Source organism: Sceloporus occidentalis, unplaced genomic scaffold (assembly GCF_023333645.1).
Source record: "Sceloporus occidentalis isolate IW3139 unplaced genomic scaffold, rSceOcc1.0.p SCAF_14, whole genome shotgun sequence".
In the NCBI taxonomy this organism is placed as follows: Eukaryota; Metazoa; Chordata; class Lepidosauria; order Squamata; family Phrynosomatidae; genus Sceloporus; species Sceloporus occidentalis.
The window spans coordinates 16,156,018-16,181,730 of NW_028316994.1; the positions used below are offsets into that span (position 1 = coordinate 16,156,018).

General features: G+C 43.9%; 3 protein-coding genes across 5 annotated transcripts in view; 1 reads left to right on the top strand and 2 right to left on the bottom strand.

Annotated features, from left to right (window-relative positions):
* RABGGTA (Rab geranylgeranyltransferase subunit alpha) overlaps positions 1 to 293 on the bottom strand; it is a 25,161-nt gene extending 24,868 nt beyond the window's left edge. Inside the window, exon 1 of the mRNA XM_089481218.1 lies at positions 153 to 293. The gene's annotated coding sequence lies outside the window, so the exon portion shown is untranslated. The remainder of the gene's footprint in view (positions 1 to 152) is intronic.
* NOP9 (NOP9 nucleolar protein) lies at positions 8 to 17,388 on the top strand. 3 transcript variants are annotated; one of them, XM_089481216.1, is made up of 11 exons: positions 8 to 226; positions 6,802 to 7,052; positions 8,677 to 9,078; positions 9,985 to 10,110; positions 10,578 to 10,719; positions 11,588 to 11,777; positions 13,015 to 13,155; positions 13,253 to 13,372; positions 14,597 to 14,827; positions 16,126 to 16,231; positions 16,994 to 17,388. In XM_089481216.1, the coding sequence occupies exons 2-11, from the start codon at positions 6,848 to 6,850 to the stop codon at positions 17,149 to 17,151; spliced, it is 1,821 nt and encodes a 606-aa protein (XP_089337342.1). In that variant the 5' UTR covers positions 8 to 226; positions 6,802 to 6,847; the 3' UTR covers positions 17,152 to 17,388. The 3 variants fall into 3 exon arrangements, with proteins under 3 accessions (XP_089337342.1, XP_089337343.1, XP_089337341.1); XM_089481217.1 differs by lacking the exon at positions 8 to 226 and adding an exon at positions 4,860 to 4,929; XM_089481215.1 differs by lacking the exon at positions 8 to 226 and adding an exon at positions 6,024 to 6,088.
* A 1,623-nt stretch (positions 17,389 to 19,011) lies between these two features.
* CIDEB (cell death inducing DFFA like effector b) lies at positions 19,012 to 24,925 on the bottom strand. The gene is made up of 5 exons (XM_089481220.1): positions 24,732 to 24,925; positions 21,909 to 22,053; positions 20,720 to 20,869; positions 19,827 to 20,017; positions 19,012 to 19,240 (listed from the first exon to the last, which is right to left on the bottom strand). Exons 1-5 carry the CDS (start codon positions 24,770 to 24,772, stop codon positions 19,102 to 19,104), a joined length of 666 nt encoding a protein of 221 aa, XP_089337346.1. The 5' UTR covers positions 24,773 to 24,925; the 3' UTR covers positions 19,012 to 19,101.
* Positions 24,926 to 25,713: the final 788 nt, after the last annotated feature.

The following is a 25,713-nucleotide window of genomic DNA, read 5'->3' on the forward strand; positions in this document are numbered from 1 at the left end:
CCCCCCCTATTTTTAGAGGGGAAATGGTATCTTCCGCGACAACCCAGCGGCTCTCCCATGGGGCGAGACCATCCCAAAACAGCACACGGGGGGGGGAACAGGCAAAGATGCTGCTGGGCTAATGTAAAGAGACTCTAGGGGGCGATACCAACCAGACCGGAGAAGAGGGGGATGTGACACCGTCGCCAGCGAAGTGGTCTCTCCCGCAGCAGTTCTGTCAGCGAAGGTGGGTGCCTATAATAATAATAAAGGGCGAATCCACCTGAGAGGTAGTATTGGGGGCGGGGCTTATGTTTCGGAAATGGAACAGACTGAGACTATGCGGCGGAGGCGTCGAGTTGAGACCTCCAGTGGGGAAAGAGCGTCCCCCTCATTCTTAAAGGGGCCGCGTTTTATTTTACTTCTTAAGAAGGTGGTCAAAAGATGAAATAAAACGATGTTATTTACATATTATTCACAACAGTCACTCAAAAACAAGTGTGTGTTTCCCAAGAGAAATAGCTCCATTTTTCTTCAGAGAAGTGTTGACACAAGGCTCCTCAGAGACCAATTAGTTGAAGTAATCTGCTTCAGAAATAATCCAGTTTGAGACCGCTTTAAAGGCCCTGGCTCAGTGCTAGGGAATCCTGGGAAGTGTAGTTTAATAATAATAATAATAATATATTTATATCTAGCCTCTCCCTACGGATCGAGGCGGGTTACAGCAACACAAATGCATTAATAATACATCAATAAAAGACATAATACACAAATAACCAACACTACACTAGTTTATTGTGGCACCAGAGCTCCCTGACAGAGAAGGCTAAATGTCTCACAAAACTACTGTTCCCAGAATTCCCTAGCACTGAGCCAGGGCAGTTGAAGCAGCCTCAGACTGGATTATTTCTGCAGTGTGTTTTGGACCAAAGCCTTTTTTCTTTTCCTGTCTAAGGCTGCATTCAGACTGCAGAAGTAATCCGGTTTGACACCACATTGACTGCCATGGCTCAATGCTATGGAATTCTGGGAATGGTAGTTTGTTGTGGCACCGAACTACCATTCCCACAATCCCATAGCATCGAGCCATGGCCGTTAAAGCAATGTGAGACCAGATCATTTCTGGACTGATGCAGCCTAAAAGTTTACTGCTGGTTGGAGAGCTCTAAATAGGTTCTGGGATTAATAAGCCTTAATATACGGCTACATTAAATTAAATTGAAGTAGTTTCACACCGCTTTAACTGTCATGGTTCCACCCTGTGGAATTTTGGGATTTGTAGTTTGTTGTGGCACCAGAGCCCTCTGACAGAAGTGGCGAAATATCCTACAAACCTTCAAATCCCAGAATACCATAGCACTGAGCCATGGCAGCTAAAGCAGTGTCAAATTGCTTTATTTCTGTAGTGCATATCAGACCAGAGGCTGCTGCTACATTGCAAAATTAATGCAGTTTGATACCGCTTTAACTGACATAGCTCCATCCCATGGAATTGTGGGATTTGTAGTTGTGGCACCAGAGCCCTCTGACAGAGAAGGCTAAATATCTCACAAAACTACAGTTTCCAGAATCCCATAGCACTGAGCCATGGCAGTTAAAGCGGTGTCAAACTGCATTGATTGTGCAGTGCAGATGATGCAGCCAACGTCTGGTAGACTGCATAATTCCCGCTCCTGATTTATTATAAGAGGAATAGAAAAAGCTGAAGTCTGTGGGTCCTCCTCCCTGTTCCTGAAACTCACAGTTCTCATTTAAAGGGCTTGAGTTCGGTCGGATTGCCCTGACTTTCACCCCAAATGTGCAAAAATCCCTTATGTGACACAGCATGAATGCGGCATTGTGAAGAGGATGAAGTATTACGTGTAATTGCTACTCTCAGGCTTTACCAGGAAAACGTTGAGTCACTTTTAAAAGACGTACAAGGCATTAAGAAGCAGTTTCCTCTTCATCCATAATTCCCATTAATCTCTTCAGAGGGACAAAACTGTGAGACATGTAGGCAATCCAGAAAACCATGCTCATTATTCACCCTTTTCATATTGCTCAGGGTTAAGGAAAGATCAAGGGTAGCAAGTTTCGGAGTGACACATTATTATTCTCCAGACTCCCTTCTTCCTGTTTGAAGAAAAGTCCTGTGGCATTTGGCCACCTTCCACCTTTGGTCCTATATAAATCGTATATAGAGTTATGTACAACGGAATAGTTTATTTCCATTTGAATTGTCAGTTTTATAAGTTCTTAATTATACTGTGCTTTTAGATTGTAAGCTGCTTTGAGTCCCAATTTTTAGGGAAAAAGCAGAATACAAATAAATACAATGATGATGATGACGACGACGATGATACAGGCCTATACTCCTTGATTCAGGAGTAAGCCCCACTACTTCTGAACTGTAGAAATAATGCAGTTTGACACCACTTTAACTGCTGTGGCTCCATCCGACAGAATCTGGGATTTATAATTTTGTGAGGCATCAGCACCCTTTGGCAGAGAAGGCTAAAGACCTAATAAAATTAAAAATCTCAGGATTGCATAGAACGGAGCTCCAGCATTTAAAGTGGTGTCAAACTGAATTATTTCTGCAGTGTAGATGCATCCTGAGTGAACATACAAGGATTTGGCTCTTTATCACCTTTAAACTAATGTGGACCATTGCTGGATTATTCTTGTAACCATGTCTGTGGTGGCCCTGAGCTGCAAATAGGAAATGCACACATATAGGATGGGTGACACTTGGCTTGGCAGCAGTGCAAGCAAAAGGGAACTAGGGGAGTCTTATGGATCACAAGTGTGATGCAGCAGCTAGAAAAGCCAACGCAATTCTAGACTGCATGAATGAGTATAGATCAAGGGAAGTAACACTACCACTTTATTCCACTTTCTGCAACGTCATGCGAAAACGATTTCGCTTTTGTGGGATTTTCCCATTTTAAATCCCATTTCTTCACGGGATAACCCCCGTCTGATCAACTCCTATGATTCAGTTACACTTGGCCCTCCACATTTGCGGCTTTGATTATTTGCGGATTTGTTTAATATGCTCTCTCTCGCTAGATCCTCCAGAGAAATTCTGCTGGAAGTCGAGCACAGAGTTGCACTGGAAGACCTAAAGATTCCTAGAGAAAACACTTCTCTAGGCATTTGTAGGTCCTGCAAAATGATTCTGTGGTCAAATTCTGGCAGAAGTTGACCAGAGAGTTCTGCTGGAGGACATAGAAATTCCTAGAGAGGTGTCCTCTCAGGGTAAAACAGTGCTGTTTATTTATTTGCATTTTACCCACTTTTGCTGGGGTCCTACGCCCCAAACTCCAGCAAATTTGGAGGGAGAAGTGTATTTGTAAGGGCCGCTTCTCCTTCTTGGTTATGAAGCAAATGGGGAAAAGAGTCAGACACACAGCTCCAGGGAGATCAAATTTCTCAGCCCTGGGAGATTTGGCCAGAAGAAGGAGGAAACAAATGATGCCACACCGGGATATGAATTATAGTTCCTTCTCCGGCAACGCCTGGCAGATCTGTCTAAGAACTTTGTCAGCCTGCTATTAAAAAGAGTATGAATTCACCCAGGCCATAAAGTTAATGGCTCTTTGGGGGGGAAAGATGTAACACACCTCGCTTCCACCCTGATATATTGTGTATGGGAGGACTTGAGGGGTGCCTGCCCCAGACACACTTCAGGAACCCATAACAACTATGGGGTCAAAGTTGGGCTGGAGGACACAGGGCTTCATATTTCAGCTTATATGTTACGAAGGAAGCTGACGGATTGGTCTGTCTAGATTGGTATTGACTGGCAACCATGTCTCTTGGGGACACAGGCTTCATACACAAACTTATACACACACACACACACACACACACTTCTCCCTCCACCTTCGCTAGCGTTAGGGGCACAAGTCCCCCGTGAATATGGAAAAAACGCAAATAACAAAACACCATGTTTTTACCTGAGAGGACACCTCTCTAGGAATCTCTAGGTCCTCCAGGGCAACTCTGTGGCCAACGTCCGACAGCCACTGACCATAGAGTTATGGTGGAAGAGCTACAAAGGCCTAGTAGAGTATTCTCTCTAGGAATCTCTAGGTCCTTCAGTTAAAGTTGACCGTAGAATTGCACTGGAGGACCCAGATATTCCTAGAGAGAACATATTAATCAAATCCGTGAATAAACAAATCTGCAAAAGTCAAAGCTGAAAATGTTTAAGGATGAATGTATTTGTATGTATGTTTGTATATATTTATATCTATATCTATATGTGTTTGTGTGTGTGTATTTATATATATATACATATACACACACACATACACAAAATAATATAAATATTTTAATATATTTTATTAATATATTATTATAAGTACTATTAATATTACCAATATATTTATAATAATATAATTGAGAAATAATATATACACACATATTTATATTATATTATTTACATTATATATATAAATTACACATTACATTTCCACTTGTATTATATTTTAATTGTCACTTTTGTAATATAACACAAATGTAAATGTTATATATATATATATATATATAATACAAATATACACTCACACACTTGTATTATATATATATATTAAAAATTCATTTTGCTCAGGACAAGTTCTGGATTATTTTTTGTTGTCCAAAAGGAAACTGAAACCATAAAACCAAGTTCCTCTATTTTCTTAATAGGAAAATAGCTGAGGAAAGGCCCCTCGGGCACTCAGGGGTTAAAACGAAAGAGCGAGGCTGGGAAGGAAAGGCTCCCTCTTCCCGCGGTGCATGCTGGGATGCGGCGCGGCCAAGCCTCCTCTTCCCTCTCGCAATGCATCATGGGAGGCGTGGCTTGCGCGGTGCATGCTGGGACTGGTAGGCATGAGGCGGTCCTTTTTGCCCGGAAATGAGGCGCATGGTTTTGCCTCCATTGTTTTAAACCCAGATTTATGAGCAGCTGAAAGCTTCTCGGTGAGTCTTTGAGCCTTTAGTGTATTAATGTAATTAATACAATTAATATAGTAATTGCTTAGCAGAGTATTTTCCAGAATTCTTTTCTTTTCTTTGCAGAATTTAGAAGAGTTACTTTTCATTTTGGATAACAACTCCCATCATCCCCCAAAGCAAGCATGATCACAGTCTCCTCTGGGATCCGAAACAAACTGCATAAATAATCCAGTTTGAGTCCGTTTTAGCTTGCCCTGGCTCAGTGCTAGGGAACCCTGGGAATTGCAGTTTGTTGTGGCACCAGAGCTCTCTGACAGTGAAGGCTATCAATGTCTCCCAGAACTACAGTTCCCAGAATCCCCTAGCATTAAGCCAGGACAATTAAAGCGGTGTCAAACTGGATTATTTCTGCAGTGTGTTTTTAACTCCACTCAGAATGGCCCTGGATGGGGAATTAGGGAGTTGCCCTAAAAGTAACTTTTCCAAGTTTTGGTTATCTGCCCAGCCTTCCTCTTCTCTTTGGGGCGTTATTTCTGCTTTGGAAATGAAGAATGATTTTGGTTGCCTTCATGTTTTTGATGTCGTTTATTAAATTGTTGTTGTTGTTGTTGTTGTTGCCGTATTGATTTGTACCTCGCTTTCCCCCCGAAATTGGGACTCAGAGTGGTTTACGGTCTAAAAGCACCGTTCAGTTAAAAACTTACAAAAACTGACAATTAAAATGGAATTAAACTATTACAATATTAAAACAGGTGGTTTGTTTAAAGGTAGAATATAATTAAGAAAGATAAACACACTTGAAATCCATACACTTGGAAAAAACAAGGCAACCCAGGATTATTTGTACACTCATCCCTCCTCATTTGCTGGGATTAGGGTCACAAATACCCCGGTAAAGGTGGAAAAACCACAAAGAATGGTTAAAATCCAGACTTTTCCTATGCTCAGAAGTTAAAAATTATAGGGCTGAAATGAGAGCAAAGGTTGCTATTCCAGGTCATGTCAAAGGTTCTGTTTTTGAACGTAAACAATTTGGAAATGGCTCCTAATTTAAGATTTTAACCCAAATAAAAGGAAGAACTGCACAAACAGTTTGAGGACCGTGAAACAGAACATACAGATAAAAGATTGATTGACGTGGGATAGAGGCGTATCTAAGACATCCAATGAATATACTGGGGGCGTAAGTCTTTAATTTAATGTAACCCACGAAAATGTGATTTGTAGTATGGGAAATTATGAAAGTTGCCCTAAAATTAACTTTTCCAAGTTTTGATTGTTTTCTCAGCCCACCTCCTTTTTGATGCCTTCCCTCTTTAGGGCATTATAATTTTTTTATTCCTTAATTGATTTTCCCTTTTATTTATTCATTTCATTATTTAATCTTTATTTCATTACTTACCATAGAGGAGAGGAGGTCATTTCTGAGTAAACATGAGTAAATTTCTGAGTAAATATTTAGTACTTTGAGGTACTAGCATGGAGATAGGGACTGGATCCGCACTGGAGATATTTGATCGAGTTTGAAACCACTTCAACTGCCACAAGTCAGTGCTATGAAATTCTGGGAATTGTAGTTTGTTGTGGCACCAATGCATCACAAAACCACAGTTCCTAGAACTCCATAGCACTGAACCATGGGAGTGAAAGTGGTACCGAACTGGATTATTTCTGCAGTGCGGATGCACCCAAAGCGTGGAAGCCGATTCTGAGAAGGTTTTCCTGGATCCCAGTTCCAAGGAATGCTCTAACCATTACACCACACTGTCTCCACAATTCAAGATACAAAGGGAATAGCTGAAAACGGGACTCAATGAAAGTCTGAGTTATACCCCACAGGTTGTCTATAATTGTGAGTAGTAATCTCTGATAAATGACTGTATTTTCCATCTGTAGGTTGGCTTTTCTCTTGCGAGAGACCCTCCATTTTGTCACCCCAACTATGGGGGTACCTCCCCATCCCCAGAAAGGAGGCAAAAGGAAGAAAGAATGTCGGAAACGGGCTTTGCCTTCTGCCTCGGACCAAGCAGGTGGTGCCAGAGAGAGCAAAGGGGTCACCCTCCCCAGATTGGAGCCTGGCTCAGCTGAGTATTTCCGTCGGGCTCACGAGACTTTGAAATCGGGGTTCGGGTCGGAGGAGGAGAAAGGTAATAAGCAATTTATTTTAATACTGTAACAATTTATATCTTTTAATGTACCACTTTTCTATGTTTTTGATTGTATTGTTCTTTAATATTGTGAGCCGCTCCTCCCTGTCCCAGTTCTGGGAAAAGAGCAGCATACAATAATAATCATAATACAGTGGAACCTTATTATACGCGAGGAATCCGTTCCGGATCCCTCCGCGTATAAAAAAATCCGCCTATGCTTGAGCCCCATTGTTTCCAATGGGGCTCGTGCGCGGCGGCGCGCAAGGCGCAACGGGTGCGCGCGCCCATTCAATTGAATGGGACGCGCCGTCCTTTACGCCCCGCGCGCGCCAGTGGCTTTGAGCGCCTATGCTCAAAGCCGCCTATAAAAAGGCAGCGTATGCGGAGGCTCTACTGTAATGGCATGATTATTTGGGGAGAGGAAAATATTTATATGTGTTGGTCCTTCAGCACTTGGGAACGTGATTTCCTTCCACCTTGAGACTCATACTAGGAGAAAGATGGCATATGAATGAATGATAACAGACCTATACTGGCAGAACAAGATGCCACTCAGCCAAACCTCAGCATAGATATTTATTTTCAGTACCAGAGGCAGAACATGCAGATACACTTGTCCTTGCACATTTGCGCCTTTGACTTTTGTAGATTTGATTATTTGCAGACTTGATTAATATGATCTCTCTCTAGGAATCTCTAGGGCCTCCAGAGAAATTCAGCTGGAAGTTGACCATAGAGTTGCCCTGGAGAACCGAAAGATTCCCACAGAAAACACTTCCCTAGGCATTTGTAGGCCCTGCAACATGATTGCATGATCAAATTCTGGCAGATGTTGACCACAGAGTTCTGCTGGAGGACTTAGAAATTCCTAGAGAGGTGTTCTCTCAGGTTAAAAAAGTAGTTTGTTTGTGTTTTTTTCACTTTCATGGGGACCCTGTGCCCCTAAACCCAGCGAATGTGGAAGGAGAAGTGTAAATCTTTCGCACACAAATCAACAGCTTTTCCTCCAAGTGTTCTTGATTTGGGAAGTCTAAATTAGGAGGGAAACAAGGCCTTTGTTTTTACTGTGAAGCTACTAGGGATTGGAAGTCCACACCAAAGCCATGCTTGTCCTTGTGTCAAAATGAAGCCATTCTGGATGCCAACACTGACATGATGCCATTGCTAACTTGAAACCAAATCACCCAAGCTAAGGTCATAGAATCATAGGGGCTCTTATCTACTGGAAATGGACATACCATAGGTAAGAGCCAATGTTCCTTTCTAACTCTAAGGAGATGGAAGATACTCCAAGGGCCATCTAGTCCAACCCCCTGCCATGCAGGAACTCATAATCAAAGCACCCCCAACAGATAGCCATGCAGCCTCTGATTAAAAACCTCCAAAGAAGAAGACTCCACCTTACTCCAAGGGACCGTGTTTCTCTATCCAACAGTTCTTAGGCTCAGGATGTCCTTCCTAATGTTTAGATGGAATCCCTTGTCTTGTAGTTTGACTCTATTGCTCCATGTCCTTGTCATCAGTTTGTATGAAGACCTCATACTGTATATTTGAAACACAGGTAGGAATGGTCTGGTGAACTGTTGGACTGCCTCATAAGTGTGTTGTTTTTGCCCCCTAGGCCTGTTTGTCAGCAATGTCTTGGAGGAGGCTGAAGCGGTGGCTTTACCCTTGGCCCTGGACACAGCTGGTTCTCTTCTTCTTCAGGCCCTCGTTCCGTATGCTTCTTCACCCAGCTTGTGTTCCTTTCTCCGGGCTTTGATCTCCTCTCTGCACCTTGCCGCCTGCCACTCCTGTGGAGCCCACATCCTGGAGGCTGTCTTGCTGAGGGCCCCATTGCTGATAAAGGATGAAGCAGAGGATTCTGAGACTTTGGAGGACCTTGTTCTGGAACTGGGAAAGGCTGTACAGAAAGAACTGTCAGTTTTTGCTTTGGATGCCCATGGCAGTTTTGTGGTGCGGACACTGCTGCAGGTGCTTGGAGGGGTCCGAGTCGGGTCAGACGGGGGCCGGGGAGGATCAGGTGAGTGTGGTCTGCTGGTACCATCTTTTCTAGATGGGCCAAACTCACTTGGAAGGAATGTTACAGAATCAGAAGTTGGGAGTACAATGGCCCCTCCACATCTGCTGGGGTTAGGGGTGCAAGACCCTCATAAAAGTGGGGGGGGGGAAACGCATATAAAAAACCTATTTTTTAAAAAAAAACACCAGAGAGAACACCTCTGTAGGAATTTCTAGGTGCTGCATTACAACTCTGTGGTCAACATCTGCTGGCTGTTGGCCATAGAATTGTGCTGGAGGACCTACAAAAGCTTAGAGAAGTATGCTGTCTAGGAATCTCTAGATCCTCTAGTGCAACTTCTAACATACATTCACCATAGACTTGCACGAGAGGACCTAGAGATTCCTAGAGAGAACATATTAATCAGACCCATGAATAATCATATCCGTAAAAGTCAAAGCTACAGATGTGGAGGGCTGAATGTATTTTTTGGAAAGTACCTCAAAAAGTATGAATTAATGTCTTGTGGTGTGCTTTCAAGTTATTTCCAACTTATGGCAACCCTAAGGCGACCCTGTAATGGAGTTTTCTTGGCAAGATTTGTTCAGAAGGAGCTTGCCTTTGAGAGAATGTGACTTGGAGACACACAATAAGAGCACAACACACCGAGAGTGGACATTTAATTGTTCTTAAAATTCAGCTATCTCTTCAGCAAATCTATTTATATACATATTCAATATTATAATTGAATAAAATAAAATTCAATAGATATAGATAGATTTGTATTATATTTTACGTTTACATTTGTGTTATATTACAAAAGTGACGATTAAAATATAATATAAATGTAAATGTAATATGTGATATATTTTCCTTTTCCCACTTAACTCTATTTTCTTCCCTTGTTCTGATCTGCAATCCCATTAGGGATTTCGAGCTTTAGAGCCAAGCGAGCAAAAGCAGAAAGCGATGGGCCTCTGGAATTTGAAGTCCCAGACTCCTTCTTCTCCCTCCTTCGTGAATTCAGCGAGTGCTTTCAGGAGCATATTTCAGGTGAGATGAACAGGCCTCGCCTGTTGGGGATATGGAACCACACAATTCCACCTTGGGATGCCTTTGAATGCCAGAACGTGAAAATGGCAGCGGTTGGTCTTTGGTGCTTCCTCTCCAAAGAGCACCGAGAAAGTACAGGGGGCAATGCATTTTTAAGGTTCTCTTACTGGTTGACTGAGCTCTCACCTTTTGTCACTCTACTTAGAGAAGTGGATAGTTCCTTTTTTGATAAGAGTTAAAGAATAATTTTTTTGTGGGTTTTTCGGGTTATGTGGCCATGTTCTAGCAGAGTTTCTTTCTGACGTTTCGCCAGCATCTGTGGCTGGCATCTTCAGAGAGTTAAAGAACATTACCTACATTGACCCATGGATAAATCGACCCAGGTTTTTTGGGGTCAATTTTTTGACTAACATTTGTAGATTTATATATGAGTTTATACAATAACTTCTTTGTTTCTTTTCCCCCAGATTTTATTACAAACAAATATTTTAGCCTCTGCCTCCAAGTGGCGCTGGAGGTCTTACACCGGAAGCTACCTGATGTCTGTTCAGAACTGTGCCGCTCAGTGATCGGCTACCTGAGCTCCTGCAACCCGGCAGCTGGACAGAGGTTCGCCGTATGGCTGTGATGATGGTGGTTGGAAGAGTTTTGGAATCACTTGTGCTGGATATCTTGGTAGCCATAGGTCAGGCCTGGGCAATTGCATGAGAACAGGGGTGAACTCCCTCCCCAACCCCTCCCACTGCTGGCTGTACCGCACGAACAGTGCTCTCAAATACTTCTTATCTTCATTTGAGTCCTTCCCAAAAAGGGTAACAGGAAGTGTCATCCTGTCACCAGTCTCATTGGTTCTGGTCCTGATGTTGTTGTTGTTAATGTGGGGAACCAGCGTTGTGTATTGGTTTGAGTATTAGACTGACTCTGGTGACCAGGATTCGATTCCCAGCTTGGCCATGAAACTCACTGGGTGACCTTGGGCAAGTCACACCCTCTCAGCCTTAGGGAAGGCTCTCCTGATATCTGGTCTTGATATCTGTAGCCATATCCTCCGTCATTTGTATGAAAACCATGCAGGTATTTGACATCTGCTATCCTGCCTCCCTCTTGATCATTTTTTCTGTCTGCCAAACAGGCCAACCTCTTCCAAATATTTGTCATAAGAGAACTGTGGACTGGCCTGCTGGATGCTGTTGGACTATGTCTCCCATCAGCCCTAGCCAGCTTAGCCCATGGTGAGGGCTATTGGGAGTTGTAGTCCACCCACATCTGGAGGGCCACACAGTCCTCACCTTGCCATGGGTCTTTGTTTTCTCTGACATTCCCACCCTCACTTCCCTTTGTTAGCTGTGGGTACATTTGGTTGTTTTTTGTTTTCATTGGTACATTTAGCTGGCTTTGAGGACTTGGCTCTGTGGGTGTTGTGTGGGAGTGGCGTTGGTTCTGGATCTTCTCTGACCGGGTTGTTCTTCCTCTTCAGCCCCCTCCTGGTGTTTCTGAAGGATGCCACCTGCAGCCGGGCGCTGGACAAGGTTCTGGAGGTGTCTGACCCAAAGGCCTTGCGCTCATTCTACAAGGCACATGTCAAGGGGCAATTGCGGGTCCTGGCGGAACATGGCGTGGCCAACTTCACCTTGCAGCGGCTCATCCAGGCTGCCTCCCGGAAACTGGTGAGTAGGGAAGCCACACAGCTGCTCCTTGGCGGCTGGATGAAAACTTTCCATTTGCCCTCATATGATGCTACTGATCGTCTTTTCATCCTGTGGCAGGCCTTCTGATTGGGAACCCTTTCCCACTATGCAGTTATAGCCCTATGATTCCACTTTAATTGCTATGGATCTGCATTTTTGGGAGGGGCATACAGAACTAGGAGCTAGCATAGCATAGCAATAGCAAGCAGTAAGTACATTTCTATACCGCTTATCAGTTCACTTAAGTACTCCCTAAGCAGTTTACAATGTGTAAGCTAATTGCCCTCAACAAGCTGGGTACTCATGTTAGCGACCTCAGAAGGATTCAAGCCTGAGTTGAACCTAAGCCTCTGGGTGGTACTGAATTATGGTTTGTGAGTGAGTGGCTGCAGTACAGACATTAGCCACTGTACCACCAGGGCTCTAATTTACAAGAGAAGCACAAAACAAGTGACATAGTGGTTTGAGCATTGGATTATGACTCTGGAGACCTACTTGGCCATGGAAACTCACTGGGTGGCCTTGGGCAAGTCACAGACTTTCAGCCTTCGAAAACAATGCTACAGATTTGTTTTTGGGTCAGAATGACTTGAAGGAGAACAACAACAACATACAGAACTGCTGTAATTGTGCAATTTGGGTGCAGCCTGAATTTCCATGCCATCATTCATATGGAGCTGGCGTTAAAAAGTGTTTTGATTTGGGCTTAAAATAATCAATTACATCAGGGTTGGAGAACCTGTGGTTCTCTGACATGGTAGAACTCGAGCCTCCCTCCATCTTAGCTGGTATGGTGAAGGACTATGGAATTTATAGTCTAGAAACATCTAGATGTCCACAGGTTTGTTTTTTCTGGTTGCCACTCTTGTGCACACTCTTGATTTGATTAAGACTGGAATAGAAATGTATGATAGGAGTGGACTTCCATCCCCCATTCCAGAACATGTTCTTATCCTTTCCTTATAAAACTGGAAGACGGCACATGGCTGGGAATGAAAGAATCAAGCAGCACCTTTGGGACTAATTCATTTATTTTAGTGTGAGCTTTCGAGGGTGTCTGAAGAAGTGGATTGAAATCCATGGAAGCTTATGCTAACAGTCTCAAAGGTGCTTCCAGATTCTTTCATTCCCTCCTTTCTTTTTCCATTTTATGCTGAAACCGACTAACATGGCTATCTCTTTGAAAACTATTGTTTCTTTTCTGTCTGTTCTTCAGCTGGGACAACTATTTGAGGAATTGAGCCCAGGCGTGGAAGAGATCATGGCCCATGAGCACCTGGGAGTGATCACGGTGCTTCTGGGGGCCTGTAGAAAACAGGGGACTCACCAGCCGGAGGTACTGCAGATCCTCATGGAGGTAAGGCATCCTGCCCTTTGCCTCTGTCCCCTGCCCAGTATCTGTAACCTGCATCCTTTTGCTGAGTCTGATCTCACTCCTCTTTCCTCTCCTTCAGGCTTTTCACTGCTGGGAACCTTCCTCCCGCCAAGTGTTGTGTGCTCCTCTGATTGCTTCTGTGTTGGCTTATGAGGTGTATTATGGTGAAGAGGAAGGGGAGGATCCGTCACAGTGTCAGGTAGGTTACACCAGAAAAAAGTTGTGATACAGCAAAGATGGATTCTGCTCCTCTTCTTTTCTTCCTAAACTGATTCCACATAACATGGTTATTTATAAGAGCTGCTATGCAGTGATAAGAACTGGTGCCTGAGTTTCCTTGCTTTCATCTTCCCTGCTCATCCCCTTTTCCTCTTGTGTCATGTCTTTTAGATTTCAGACAAGGACTGTCTCATTTGTTGTTGACCTAGTGCAGGCTTTTTGAGGGGCAAGAACAGAGTAATAGAGGGTATTTAAAGATTTTTCCCTTTAAAAGTAACAATAGACTCCTTTAGAGTCAACACAGATTTTAGCTGAAATTGTGTTACCACCCTCATTTCCCTGGATCCAAATTTCTCTATGCTTCATGTGGACTGGAGCATTGCTTTGTTTAAAAATGAAAACAGAGACATCTCATGGTTTTTAAAGGTATTTTTGTAAAACAAACACAGCTTGGAAAAGTAATAATAACAATTTTATTTTTGGGGGGATTACCACGCCCAGAAAACCTCAACTAAGGCTTTGTTCTTGACTGTAGTCTAAAAAACTATAAAAGTAAGTTGTACCTAGGAGTTGTGTAGTTTGGAGACATAGGTTGAGTTTCCCTTATCCAGAATTCCGAAATCCAACATTGTCCATATGAGTGGCTGAGATAATGATGCCTTTGCTTTCTGATGGTTCAGTGTACATAAACTGGTTTCATGCACAAAATTATTTAAAACATTGTGTCTAAGATTACCTTCAGGCTATGTATATAAGGTGTATATGAACATAAATGAATTTCATGTTTAGACTTTGGTCCCATTCCCAAGATATCTCATTATGTACATGCAAATATTAAAAACTCTGAAACCCCCCAAAATCCAAAACATTTCTGGGCCCAACCATTTCAGATAAGGGTCACTCATCCTGTATAGCTCAGCTTCTGAGGAGTAGTAGAAGTGAAGTGCATAACAAGATATGTGTTAAATAGCTTTTTGTGGCTTTTTCGGGCTATGTGGCCATGTTCTAGAAGAGTTTCTTCCTGATGTTTCGCCAGCAACTGTGGCTGGCATCTTCATTCTCTGAAGATGCCTCATAGCTCAAAAACCCCCACAAAAAGCTATGGATGCCGGCCATGAAAGCCTTCAACTTCATATGTGTTAAATCATTCTCGTTAGCTGAACCTTCTCTCGTTTGTCTCAGTACATGTCTGTCTTTCATCTAGGTGAACACAGCTCGTCCTTTGACCTCAGTCTCCTACCATGGCTCCTTAATGCTCCAGCACTTGTTACACTTTGCAGATCCCTCCATTGTACTGCGCAGCTTAGGGACCATGACCCCTGAGGATCTCGTCACACTGGCTTGCGATCCTGCAGGAAGCCACGTCTTTGATGCTCTCCTAGCCAGCCCCTCTGTCCCTGAAAAACAGAGGCGGAAGGTGCTGCGACTGCTCAAGGTGAACACTTCTCACTGGTATCTCACTGAACCTGCTGGTATCAGGGTTAAAGAGTGCTCAAAATCCTTGGTTCCCCAGTTGCGTTCTGCGTAAAGTGTGCTGTTTCTAACATCCAAGATATGCTTACATTTCATTGACTGGATCACACTGGATAAGCTATAGGACAGATCTAGGTAATATCAGAATCCTGCCATATTTCTAGTACTATGACACAGTGGCAGAATTTGGCATTTGTTTCAGCCTTTTTGAAATTTCATTAGGAAAAGGAAAGTTTCTAGCTCTCAAGATGGGCATGAAGTGTTGTGTGCATGTTTTGATGGAACTCAGAAGCTATATGTATCTGAATTTTCTGTAATCAGCAGAGTTGGGTTTTAGTGACCCAGTACTAGTGGGAATGGATTGGACAATTTTGGATTGACAGAGCTTTATAGGTGGACATTTTTTCCCTGCACCATCCACTTTGAGTGGGGGGAAAATCACAATTGGAAGTCACTTCTATTTGCAATTTATGTGTTTGTCAGGGTATAAACAATGTATATGATTTCATAGAATCATAGAAACGTAGAGTTGGAAGAGACCACAAGGGCCATCCAGTCCAACCCCCTGCCATGCAGGAAATCATAATCAAAGCATCCCCGACAGATGGCCATCCAGCCTCTGTTTGAAGACCTCCAAGGAAGGAGACTCCACTACACTCTGAGGGAGTTTGTTCCACTGTCAAACAGCCCTTACTCTCAGGAAGTTCCTCCTAATGTTGAGCTGGAATCTCTTTTCCTGGAGCTTGCATCCATTGTTCCGTGTTCTAGTCTCTGGAGCAGCAGAAAACAAGTTTGCTCCCTCCTCAATATGACATCCCTTCAAATATTTAAACAGGGCTATCATATCACCTCTTAACCTTCTCTTCTCCAGGCTATGAGTCGTTCCTCATAGGGCATGGTTTCAAGGCCCTTAACCATTTTAGTCGCCCTCCTTTGGACACGCTCCAGTTTCTCAATGTCCTTTTTTAACTGTGGTGCCCACAACTGGACACAATATTCCAGGTGGGGCCTGACCAAAGCAGAATAGAGTGGCACTATTACTTCCCTTGATCCAGACACTATACTTCTATTGATGCAGCCTAAAATCGCATTGGCCTTGTTAGCTGCCGCATCGCACTGTTGACTCACATTCAACATGTGGTCTACTTGGACTCCTAGATCCCTTTCACATGTTGTCTCCTTAAGCCAGGTGTCCCCCATCCTATTTAATTTAATTTAATTACTTCTGTCCTTTCCCTCTTCTTTTTCTTCAATCTTCAGGGTTGCTATCTATCTCTGGCTTGTAACAAGCATGGAAGTAGGGTCCTGGATGCCATTTGGAGCAGATCCAATCTGCCAGCCAAGCAAGAGATGGCTCAAGAGCTGGGTAAGAATCTTATTTTCCTTTGATCCATTGTTTTGATCCAGGATTGTGGTGGCAAGAGGGTCTAGATGAATGAATAGCTGCTAAAGCATGGTTAATCCGCTTTAACTCCTTCCACAGTTTGTGTCAACTGGGTTCTCTTTCCACCTCAGAAGTACCTACCCTGTCCTCCCATTGGCAAACCACACAGTGCATTCAATAACACTTTGTGAGATGTAGGACCAGGCTTTTTTAGTTGTGGAATGCCCTCTCCTTGGAGCCCTGTTGACTCCAACATTGATTTCATTTAGGCTCCAAGTAAAAACATGGCTAAGTAGTAAAGCTTTGGGGCCTCACTGATGTTATTATGCACAGGGTTTTAAAACTGTTTTCATCTTTTAAACCTGTTTTAACTTCTTAATGTGTTTACCATGTTGTCTGGCCATTTAAATTACTTTTATTCTTTTACATTGTTTCAATCTTTTAATATTGGTTTTACCTGGGTTTCTCCCAGAGATCTTTTGATACAGGGTGGAATAAAAATGTTTTAATATGTAAATAATAATAGGCTCAGATTTTTGGTCCTTAGAACCCAGTACTGTTTGCTTTAACTGGTAGCAGATCTTCAAGGTCTTAGGAAGAGAGAGGCTTTTCCTGTCTCACCTGCAATGTGCTGTTGGTTTTTAGGAAAGGTGCGGGCACTTTTAGCCTGAACAGGGGTTTTCCTTCCTCCTCTTCCCATTCTCCTTCTTCTCTAACCCTGTGTGTCTCCTCTTGTCTTTCTAGCTGAGCATGAGCCGCAGCTCCGGCATGACCCCTTTGGTCATCACGTGGCCCGCAACTTTGCCTTGACCCACTTCCTCAAACGCCGCCAGGATTGGGACCGCCACCAGGAGGCGGAGAAGAAACGGAGGGAGCTCTTTGCCGAGATCTTGGATGGATGAATCAGAATGAGAATGGGGATGCTGTGCGAGTTGGTTGCTATTGTGACATTTTGCCCATGGGAAGAAGCAGAGGACTGACCCTACTGGACACTCCAGTGCATTCACGCTCGGCATGACTGTTCCTGACCACAGAAACGCTGGAGGACAATGTGCTGGGTATTGTCATGGGGGCATCTCTCTTGCCTGCTCTCAAATGGATATTTTTTTTTTGCAGATATTAAGAGATCCTTTTCTTTACAGGTACTGTTGTGTTTCTTCTTTGGAACAGTGTCAGTGTAATTGTAGGCCAGGGCTTGGAAACTGTGGTTACCTCTTTCTTGCACTTGCTGCAAAGGCCCTGTTGTCAAGTGCTTGGTTATCTGTTTTTCTTAAGAAAGATGTTCCTTTACACACTTGTGGAGGATTCTGGTTGTTGTGTTGCACGGGTGCAGCTGATCCAATTGTATGAGTTCACAGATGACCGCTCTGGGAACCACAGGTATATATAAGCAACTTGTTCATATTCAACCTAGTGAAGAGAAGACTGAGGGTTGATGTGATTGCCTTCTTTAAATACCTTAAGGGCTGTCACAGAGAGGAGGGGCAGGACTGTTCTCTGCTGCTCCAGAAGGTAAGACCAGGTCTAATGGTCTGAAGTTACAAGAAAGTAGATTTTGGTTGAACATTAGAAGGAAGTTCTAATAAGAGTGTTTTGGCAATGGGACTATGGTGCTTTACAGACCGCCCAAAAGGGCGGTCTGCTGCCGCCCTTGTTTGTTGCGCGAGGGAGCCGCAGCGGACAAACCGCATGGCTCCTCCGCACAGGAAAAAGAAGCCGCAAAAAGCAGCTTCTTTTTCCGGCGCTGTTATGATGCTGCAAGGCACCAATGGCACACTTGTGGTGTCAACAACCAGAATCCTCCACAAGTGTGGACGCTAGGCATCCGTCATGTCAAAATGGTGCTGCCCATGTGTATAGGGTGCCGCCATTTTTAAGCCCTCGTTATGTGTGAGGGGCAAGGCGCGTCAGGAAGTGCCACCCCTCATGCGTAACGACGGTGGTCAAAAGGCCCCATCTATAAAGCGCCTATATTGCCTAGAGAGGTGGTGAGGTCTCCCCTGGACGCTTTCAAAATACAGACTTGACAGTTACCTTCTAGGGATGTTCTAGCTGGAGATCTTGTATTTAGGATCTGCTATATGGTCCCTGAGGCCCGTTTCAACGCTGTGATCCTATGATTTTATTATTTTAAAGCAAAAGTGGCAAGTGGGAGATAGGCTTTTGGCTGGTTTTGAGACTAAACAGTGGAAGGCAGATGGGAAGAAGATTGGAGGAGGGCACCCACTGGACAGACTTTCTAGGAGAAAGACAGGAGCTGTGTCTCATTAGAAGAGTATACCCAGGGAACGTGGACAATGTGTGACCCTCCTGATGATGTTGGACAGCAACTCCCACTATCCTTGGCTAGTGCTTAGGGATGATAGTAGTTGAAGTGCATTGACACCTCAAGAATCAGAAGTGTGTTGGTCAAATTAGTTTCTTTCTTTTAAAAACAATGTTATCTTTCTAATACTTCCAGAGTGACTACTTTGTGCTAAGATAGGGCATGAGATCCCCTAAGTCAGCCCCCTTCCCATTAGGTAGGTGGGGTGGGGAATGACACTGGAAGTTCACTTCTGATGGACTTGGATGGAACGCATTTCTGTCTGGAATATATAGTATTGGGCTAGAGCCAATGCACCTTCCAGTCAGTATGCCAACAGCGTTTATATTATGCCAAGCACTCATATAAGCTACTTAAAAATACCAGAGTCACCATTTATTAAGCTCCTTGGTGCCCTTGGTATGGAGGGATGGAAGCAAACCTTAGTTCCAGGTCCTCCAAGGTTGCATCCCTTTAATTGTTGGTCCAAACAGATGAGAGCCCTGAGCTTTGTTCAGTCCTGGATGGAGCGTGTTGCAGGAAGGTTTCAGCCTTCGTAAGCACTCAATCTGACATGGGGATGCCAGCTGTCACCACCCTCCAAGAGGCGGCGGATGTAGTGGGAGGCACCCAGGAGGATGTGCCCGACGCCTTGCATGATGGTGGAAGCCACCCGCAGGATCTCCCTTGGGGGAAGGAAAGAGAAAAAATCATAGTACTTCTCCATACACAGCTTGTCCACTCAAAGGACCCATGTATTAGAAATACATTTATTAAAAAATGACCCAATAAAAGCAAAATATTAAGCACTCTGGTCAAGATCCTACTGAAGGTGGACAAAGCAGAAAAACCTGTTGTCACAGTGATGCTGGATTGATGCTGTTTCTTTTTGTACACTCAATAATTCTCACTTTGAAGACACAACTGAGGTCTTGGATGCTCATTGCACGAACACCACAAGTAAGAAATTTTAGTCTGGTGTGAGTGGCTTGAACTGCCTCTGCCCAGAATCTTCAGCTGGAATCCTTTGGGGGCTTTTCAAGTTAGGCAAGTGGTTGTACTTTACTAGAGGTTGTGCAAGGGTGGAATTCAGGGTTGTGCAAGCTCTTGGGCCACTTTGGAGGACCAGCCTTCCAAGATACACATGATTTAAGAAACAAGGTCCTGTCTGAATAAGAAGGTCTTTGTTCCTAAAGACCTTTAATGCACAGTGATCTCTGTTCTCTTGGGAGTGGCAAGAAAGCCACAGCAAACATGTTGTTGCAAACTCACCTCAGCACCTTCTTGGGTCCCAAGCACTTGAAATCGCAGCTCATGGAGTAGAGTCCATAGAACGTTGCTGAGATATTGAGGCTACCAAAGAGGTCTCGCGGGTTGAGCTTGTAGACATCGAAGGTGATGCGGGCAATGTCCTGACTGTTCCGGGGTTTCTCTCGGCTAAGCGCATAGGTTCGGCTGCCACCCTGTTGGTGGATGGATAGAGAAAGGTCTGGTAATTTCAGACAAGCAGGCTTCAATGTGGGAAGGATCATTAATGTTGGTTTACTGTGACTATGATATTGACACCTTGGGTGCTAGGCAAAGATGAAGAGTTGAACAAAGCTGGTGGTACAGAAGAAAGAAAGGTGAGGCTGCTTGAGTCATTTCCGGAAATGGTTTTGCTAAGTTCAGGGATGAGGAAAGTGGCACAATAACACATTTTCTGTGACTTCCTGATGTCCCACTTTTTTTAATTTAAAAAAAATATTGGTAAAAATTTGCAGACTTCTGAAGTCAGCTCAAAAATGTGACATATTGGGCTGAATTGCCCCATGGCTGATTGTCAGCAGAAACTGAATCAAAAAATTATATTGGGTCACTCCCAGGTCACAGGGGTAAAAAATAGCCTTTGCTATTTGGTTTGGTTGCTCCAGTGGCACAACAGCCCTCTAGCACAACACATTCAAATGGCACAAGACATTCAAATCTTGCCTCTACTGTTTGTTACATTTCTATCCTGTCTTTCTTCCACTGTCTATGGTGGCTGCTGGAAGTTGCAACCCAGCAGCCTCTGGAGGATCCCATGATCCCCATGCTGGGTCTAATGTTTTCTTCCAGACACTTGGTTTACCTAGCTCTTTACACAAAGGAAACAGTGTACTGCCTTTATGGCCTTGTCTCCTTACCTTGCAGTGACTCCACTTCTGGCCCTTTTGTAGCACCATCAGGGTTGTGTTATCTTCCAAGGCCTCAAAGAACTCCTCGGTCTCCACCAGAGTGCCATCCTCATCCAGCACCAAGGAAATGATGCCAGAGACCAGCAGTGTCTCCCTCGCCTGAGGAAGAAGAAAACAGGGATGTGTCAAAGATTGTTACCATGTTATGGCATAAGCAGACGTAAGGCAACGTGACGCTTGAGTATGCCTTTTTTTTGGTCATTGCAGAAGGTGATACACAACCACAATATAATAATAATAATAATAATAATAATAATAATAATAATAATACACAGAAGAGCTGTACAAAAGAAGGGATAGGATGATTGACACATGGGAAGAAGAAACCTATGAAAATGAACCCCAGATTCTAGAAAGCAAAGTGAAAGCCACACACAAAATAATTTGGGAAGACTAAATCACCATAGCCAGTGTAGTGTAGTGGTTTGAGCACTGCACTATGACTCTGGAGGGTCCAAATCCTGGTTTGGCCATGTAAACCCACTGGGTGATCTTGGGCAAGTCAATACTTTCAGCCTCAGAGGACAGCAATGGCAACCCACCTCTGAAGGAACTTGCCAAGAAAATCCCATGATAGGTTCAGATGCTGGGACCTAGATGTATGCCCTCTGTGAGTGTGCCACTTCTTGAAATTTTTGCATAATTCTGGCAACCAATTTTGAGGAGGTCTACAAGCAGCTGTCTACAAGTCTTGTCCAACTACTCTTGATCACATACATCCATGAGAACTAGAAACTTGATTTTATTTGCAACAAAAGTAGGTTCTCATGTAAGTGCACATCTGACTGTCATTTTTCCATACTCCTGTGCATTTATGGTTTCTGCATTTTGCACTGTTGCTCCCTGGCAGGAGAGGACTGCTCACATCATCCTGCACCACCCTGCTTTCCATTGCTGCCATTTTTGATTTGCAGAAAGAAAACTGAGGCAGAGACAGTTACTCTTCTATGCCCAAGTGAGTGAGCCCATGGCTTTGGTCTCACCACAAAATGGACTCTGGAATTTGCCTTTCACCATGGCTATATACCCCTGCATTATGGCAGAATTGGTTCTTGAACCCTGGAAAATACAGCTCAATAGCTCCTGGCGCTCATCACAGGACCTTATCAGGTTGTCAGGAGAAAAGACTACTACTCACCTTCACCAATAGTTCGTGCAAGGTCCCTGCCATTAACCCCTTGCGGATGTTGCGTTTGTGGTCACACACCCGGAAGGGACGCTGTGGTGGGGGGCTTGGTGACCAGACTCGCCGGGTGAGTTCTGAACCTGCACTTGATACTGACCTGGGGGACAGAGACACAAAACACTAGCTGAGATGCTTCACAAGAAGCCTGATCACCAGATCTGACATCTGAAACCCACCATAAAAGCCAGTCAGATGTATTGAATGATGGGGTTCTGTGGTGCTGGAAAGCAGGGTGTTGCAAGATGACACAACCAGCTGCTTCTCACCAACATGCAATGATGCAACAAAGAATTGTGGCAGGAGAACCCCACAGGGGACATTGCTTCTGCTCCCCATAGCATTTTCCACTGGCAGGAAGGGGATGGCCATGTCATCTGTAGAGCCCTGCTCTCCAGAGCTGCAGAACATAATCACTTAAGATAGTTGACTTGCCATCAAGGTGGGTTTTGGGCCATTCCAAAGAAGCCTACAGCTAACAACGCACTGCTCTCACCTTGAGATTCCTCCCCCTTGCCCTGAAGCCGCCTTCAGATCTGGCAATTCTAGTGCATACTGAATTCATAGCCTGCTTTTCAGCCAGGACTGGCATCTAAAATGACCTCCAATTAACTCTGCTGACACAACCTATTGATAGTAGGGCTATATGTTGGAGGTGTTTATCACAGTCTCTTTTGGTCCCTGCAGGCCATTGATGTCATCATAGTCCAAGTTCCACCTCCAGGAGGAAGTGACAGCAAGAGCTGAGAGTGGACTTGGGGCCTGGCTGATAGCAAAGAGGCTACTCTGTAATGTTGAACTATAAAAATCCCATTTCCTAGGTCTGTGTTGTGTGTATTGGCTGCATTTGGGATAAATCCATAAAAAGGACTATGAATTGAAAGATAACATTTTATCTTATGCTACCCTGAGCAAACCTAGTCTTATCTGATTTTAGGAACTAAGCAGGGTCTGACTTGGTTGGATGGGAGACCACTGGAAGGGATCTCCAGAAAGGGCCAATGAAGGCCTCTGCCTGAAAGCCTGAGAGGCTTTATTGCCTTCAAGAGCTGAGCATATTGAGCTAGATTGACTTTGATTTGACTTGGAATAAGGCAACTTTCTTCAATGCAGTGCAATATATGCATGTATGTATGTTCTGTATATATATGTGTGTGTGTTTATATACATATATACACATACACATACAGTTGGCCCTCTAGATTCAACCATTAATGACTTTAATATATATATTCTGAAAAGCAAATCTTGATGTTGTCATGTAAGGAAAACAATTTTACCATATAATAATAGGACTTGAGCATCCATTGATTTTGGTATCCACGGGAGGTCCTGGAAGCAAACCTCAGTGGTTCAAAAGGTACTACTGTACATACACACACACCTATAAAATAGGATACACTAAACCTACATCAAAATGTTAAAGTATGCACTGCCATCTAGCTCTTTCCTGTTGGATTCTATCCCCTCGGGTTTCTATTTCCATCTCCCCGTACCTATTTTCCAGCATTAAAATACTGACACTTCAGCCAATTGTTAGCAATCTTCCAGTCATACTCACTTCTCACTCCCTGTTTTCCACCAGCCCCATACTATAATCCCACCAGCCCTTAGACTGCACTGCAGAAATAATGCAGTTTGATACCACTTTAGCTATATTTAACCGGAGAAGGCTGAATATCTAAATATCTCACAAAACTACAAATCCCAGAATTCCATAGCATAGAGCCAGGGCAGTTAAAGCAGTATCAAACTGCATCAGTTCTGCAGTGAAGGTATAGTGAATGATCTTCTTGGTGGAAGAAGGCATGTGAATTTTGCTCCAGGGTTGCCCTCCAGGAGTAGAGAAGGAAGGGAGGCAACACCACATTCCCCAAGTGGTATATAGAAGGGTCCCCAAAACTGTTTTTAAGGATGAGGGAGGGCAGGTTGTTATTAATTTTGCTTACTTATAGGTACTTGCAAGGACAGGGCAAATTACTTTTGTGGGCAAATTAATCCACCTGTGTTGGATGGGGTTACTACGCTCCCCCTGAAATCTCAGGCTTGAAGTTCGGGTGTCCTGGATTCTTCTCTGAGCCTGGATGCCCAGGTTTCAGCAGTGGCCAGGAGCAGTGGTGTCACTAGGCGGTGGCGTGTGGGGTGTGGACCACACTGGTTGACACCACATAGGGGGAAGTCACTTGGTGGGATAGTAGACCCTGGGGGAGTGGACAGCTACCTTCTGGGTCCTGCATGGCCATGGCCATGTGAGATTCAGAAGGCCGCCCCCGTCTCGCCACTCTCACATTACGCAAATTATAGTGCTGTCATTCCTTTGTTGTTATTGTGTGCCTTCAAGTAATTTCCAACTATGGCGACTCTTAAGGCAAGCCTATCATTGGGTTTCCTTGGCAAGATTTGTTCAGAGGAGGTTTGCCATTGCCTTCCTCTGAGGCTGAGAGCATGGCACTTGGTCACCAGGGTCATCTAGTGGGTTTCATATCAGAGCTGGGAATTCACATCACACAATTACGGTGCTATCATTCCACTTTAACCACCATGGCTCCACTCTATGGAATCCTGGGATTGACAGTTTAGGGAGAGGTACTTAGAATTTTTGGCCAAAGGGCTTTGGTGCGTCACGAGACCAGAAATCCCCCAGACTAATTTTAGGGGAGGTTGAACCCTATGTCTCCCCCATTCCAAAATCCATGGCCTAGAAACCTCCAAACAGCTCTCAACCCAGGCCTCTTCCACTTTCCTCCTCCACCCCCTTCCCTACCACCGAATACTTACTTTAACAAATTAGTCGGCACCAAAGCATTGATATACTCCATGATGCAAGGGCAAAACAACTGGGGATCTATGCAGATAAGACTCCTTCCTGCTGTTCTTTCTTTCTTTCTTTCTTTCTTTCTTTCCTTGCGTTAGCTCTGTTGTAAAGGAGCAGTTATCTATCTGCTTTGTCTATCTGGACTCTGGACTGTACAACTCATGCGCAAGGAGTTGTTGTTATGGTGGGGGGGGGAATAGGGGGCAAATTCCAAGGTGAATCATTGGACACAGGGCTGGATAATGCTCTGAGTAACTTCAGGGTTGTCAGCTAAACTTTCTGGCTTCTAGCAAATTTCATTTCGTCAATGGGGAGCTACTTGCTTACGCACTGGGAGCAGTCAAGAGGTGTCTCTATTAGGAGTGAGGCTAAGGATGTATCCACACTGCAAAAATAAAGCAGTTTGACACCACTTTAACTGTCATGGCTCAATGCTATGAAATCTTGGAATTTGTACTTTTGTGAGATATTTAGCCTTCCCTGTCAGAGCGCTCAGTGTCGCACCAAACTACAAATCTCAGAATTCCATAGGATGGAGCCCATGATAGTGAAAGTGGTGTCAAACTGCTTTATTTCCTTAGAATGGCAGCAGCCTAAATTTCCTGTACTTATGTAGTGTATTTGTTATCCTGTAGTCTGGTTTTCTATAAATAATTGCTAAACTATCTAAGGATTTTGCATCAGATTTGAAGTACTTTATATGTGAGAAATGGCACAATAACATTAAAACAAAAAAGCACAGCATTACACTGTAGTCCTCAGGCAGAATTAATCAAATATTAATTAAAATTGTAAATTGAAAGCCTGCTGGAAGCTAAATTTTTGGATGAAGCATTTAAATGCAAATAAAGAAGGAACTTGGGAGACATCCTGTGGTCAAGGGGCCAATGCAGAGAATCTCCTGAAGTGTTTTTGGACTGTTACTCCCAGAACCCCAATGGCTGG

What these genes read in the sequence shown, in the direction of transcription:
- NOP9 (XM_089481215.1), top strand. An exon ending in CGGGGGCCGGGGAGGATCAG is followed by an intron (nt 9,079 to 9,984) that starts GTGAGTGTGGTC and finishes CAATCCCATTAG; the next exon opens with GGATTTCGAGCTTTAGAGCC. An exon ending in AGGTGCTGCGACTGCTCAAG is followed by an intron (nt 14,828 to 16,125) that starts GTGAACACTTCT and finishes TTCAATCTTCAG; the next exon opens with GGTTGCTATCTATCTCTGGC.
- CIDEB (XM_089481220.1), bottom strand. Translation starts at nt 24,772, where the DNA reads ATGGAGTATATCAATGCTTTGGTGCCGACTAATTTGTTAAA. An exon ending in GTGCCGACTAATTTGTTAAA is followed by an intron (nt 22,054 to 24,731) that starts GTAAGTATTCGG and finishes TCTGTCCCCCAG; the next exon opens with GTCAGTATCAAGTGCAGGTT. An exon ending in TGCACGAACTATTGGTGAAG is followed by an intron (nt 20,870 to 21,908) that starts GTGAGTAGTAGT and finishes CTTCTTCCTCAG; the next exon opens with GCGAGGGAGACACTGCTGGT.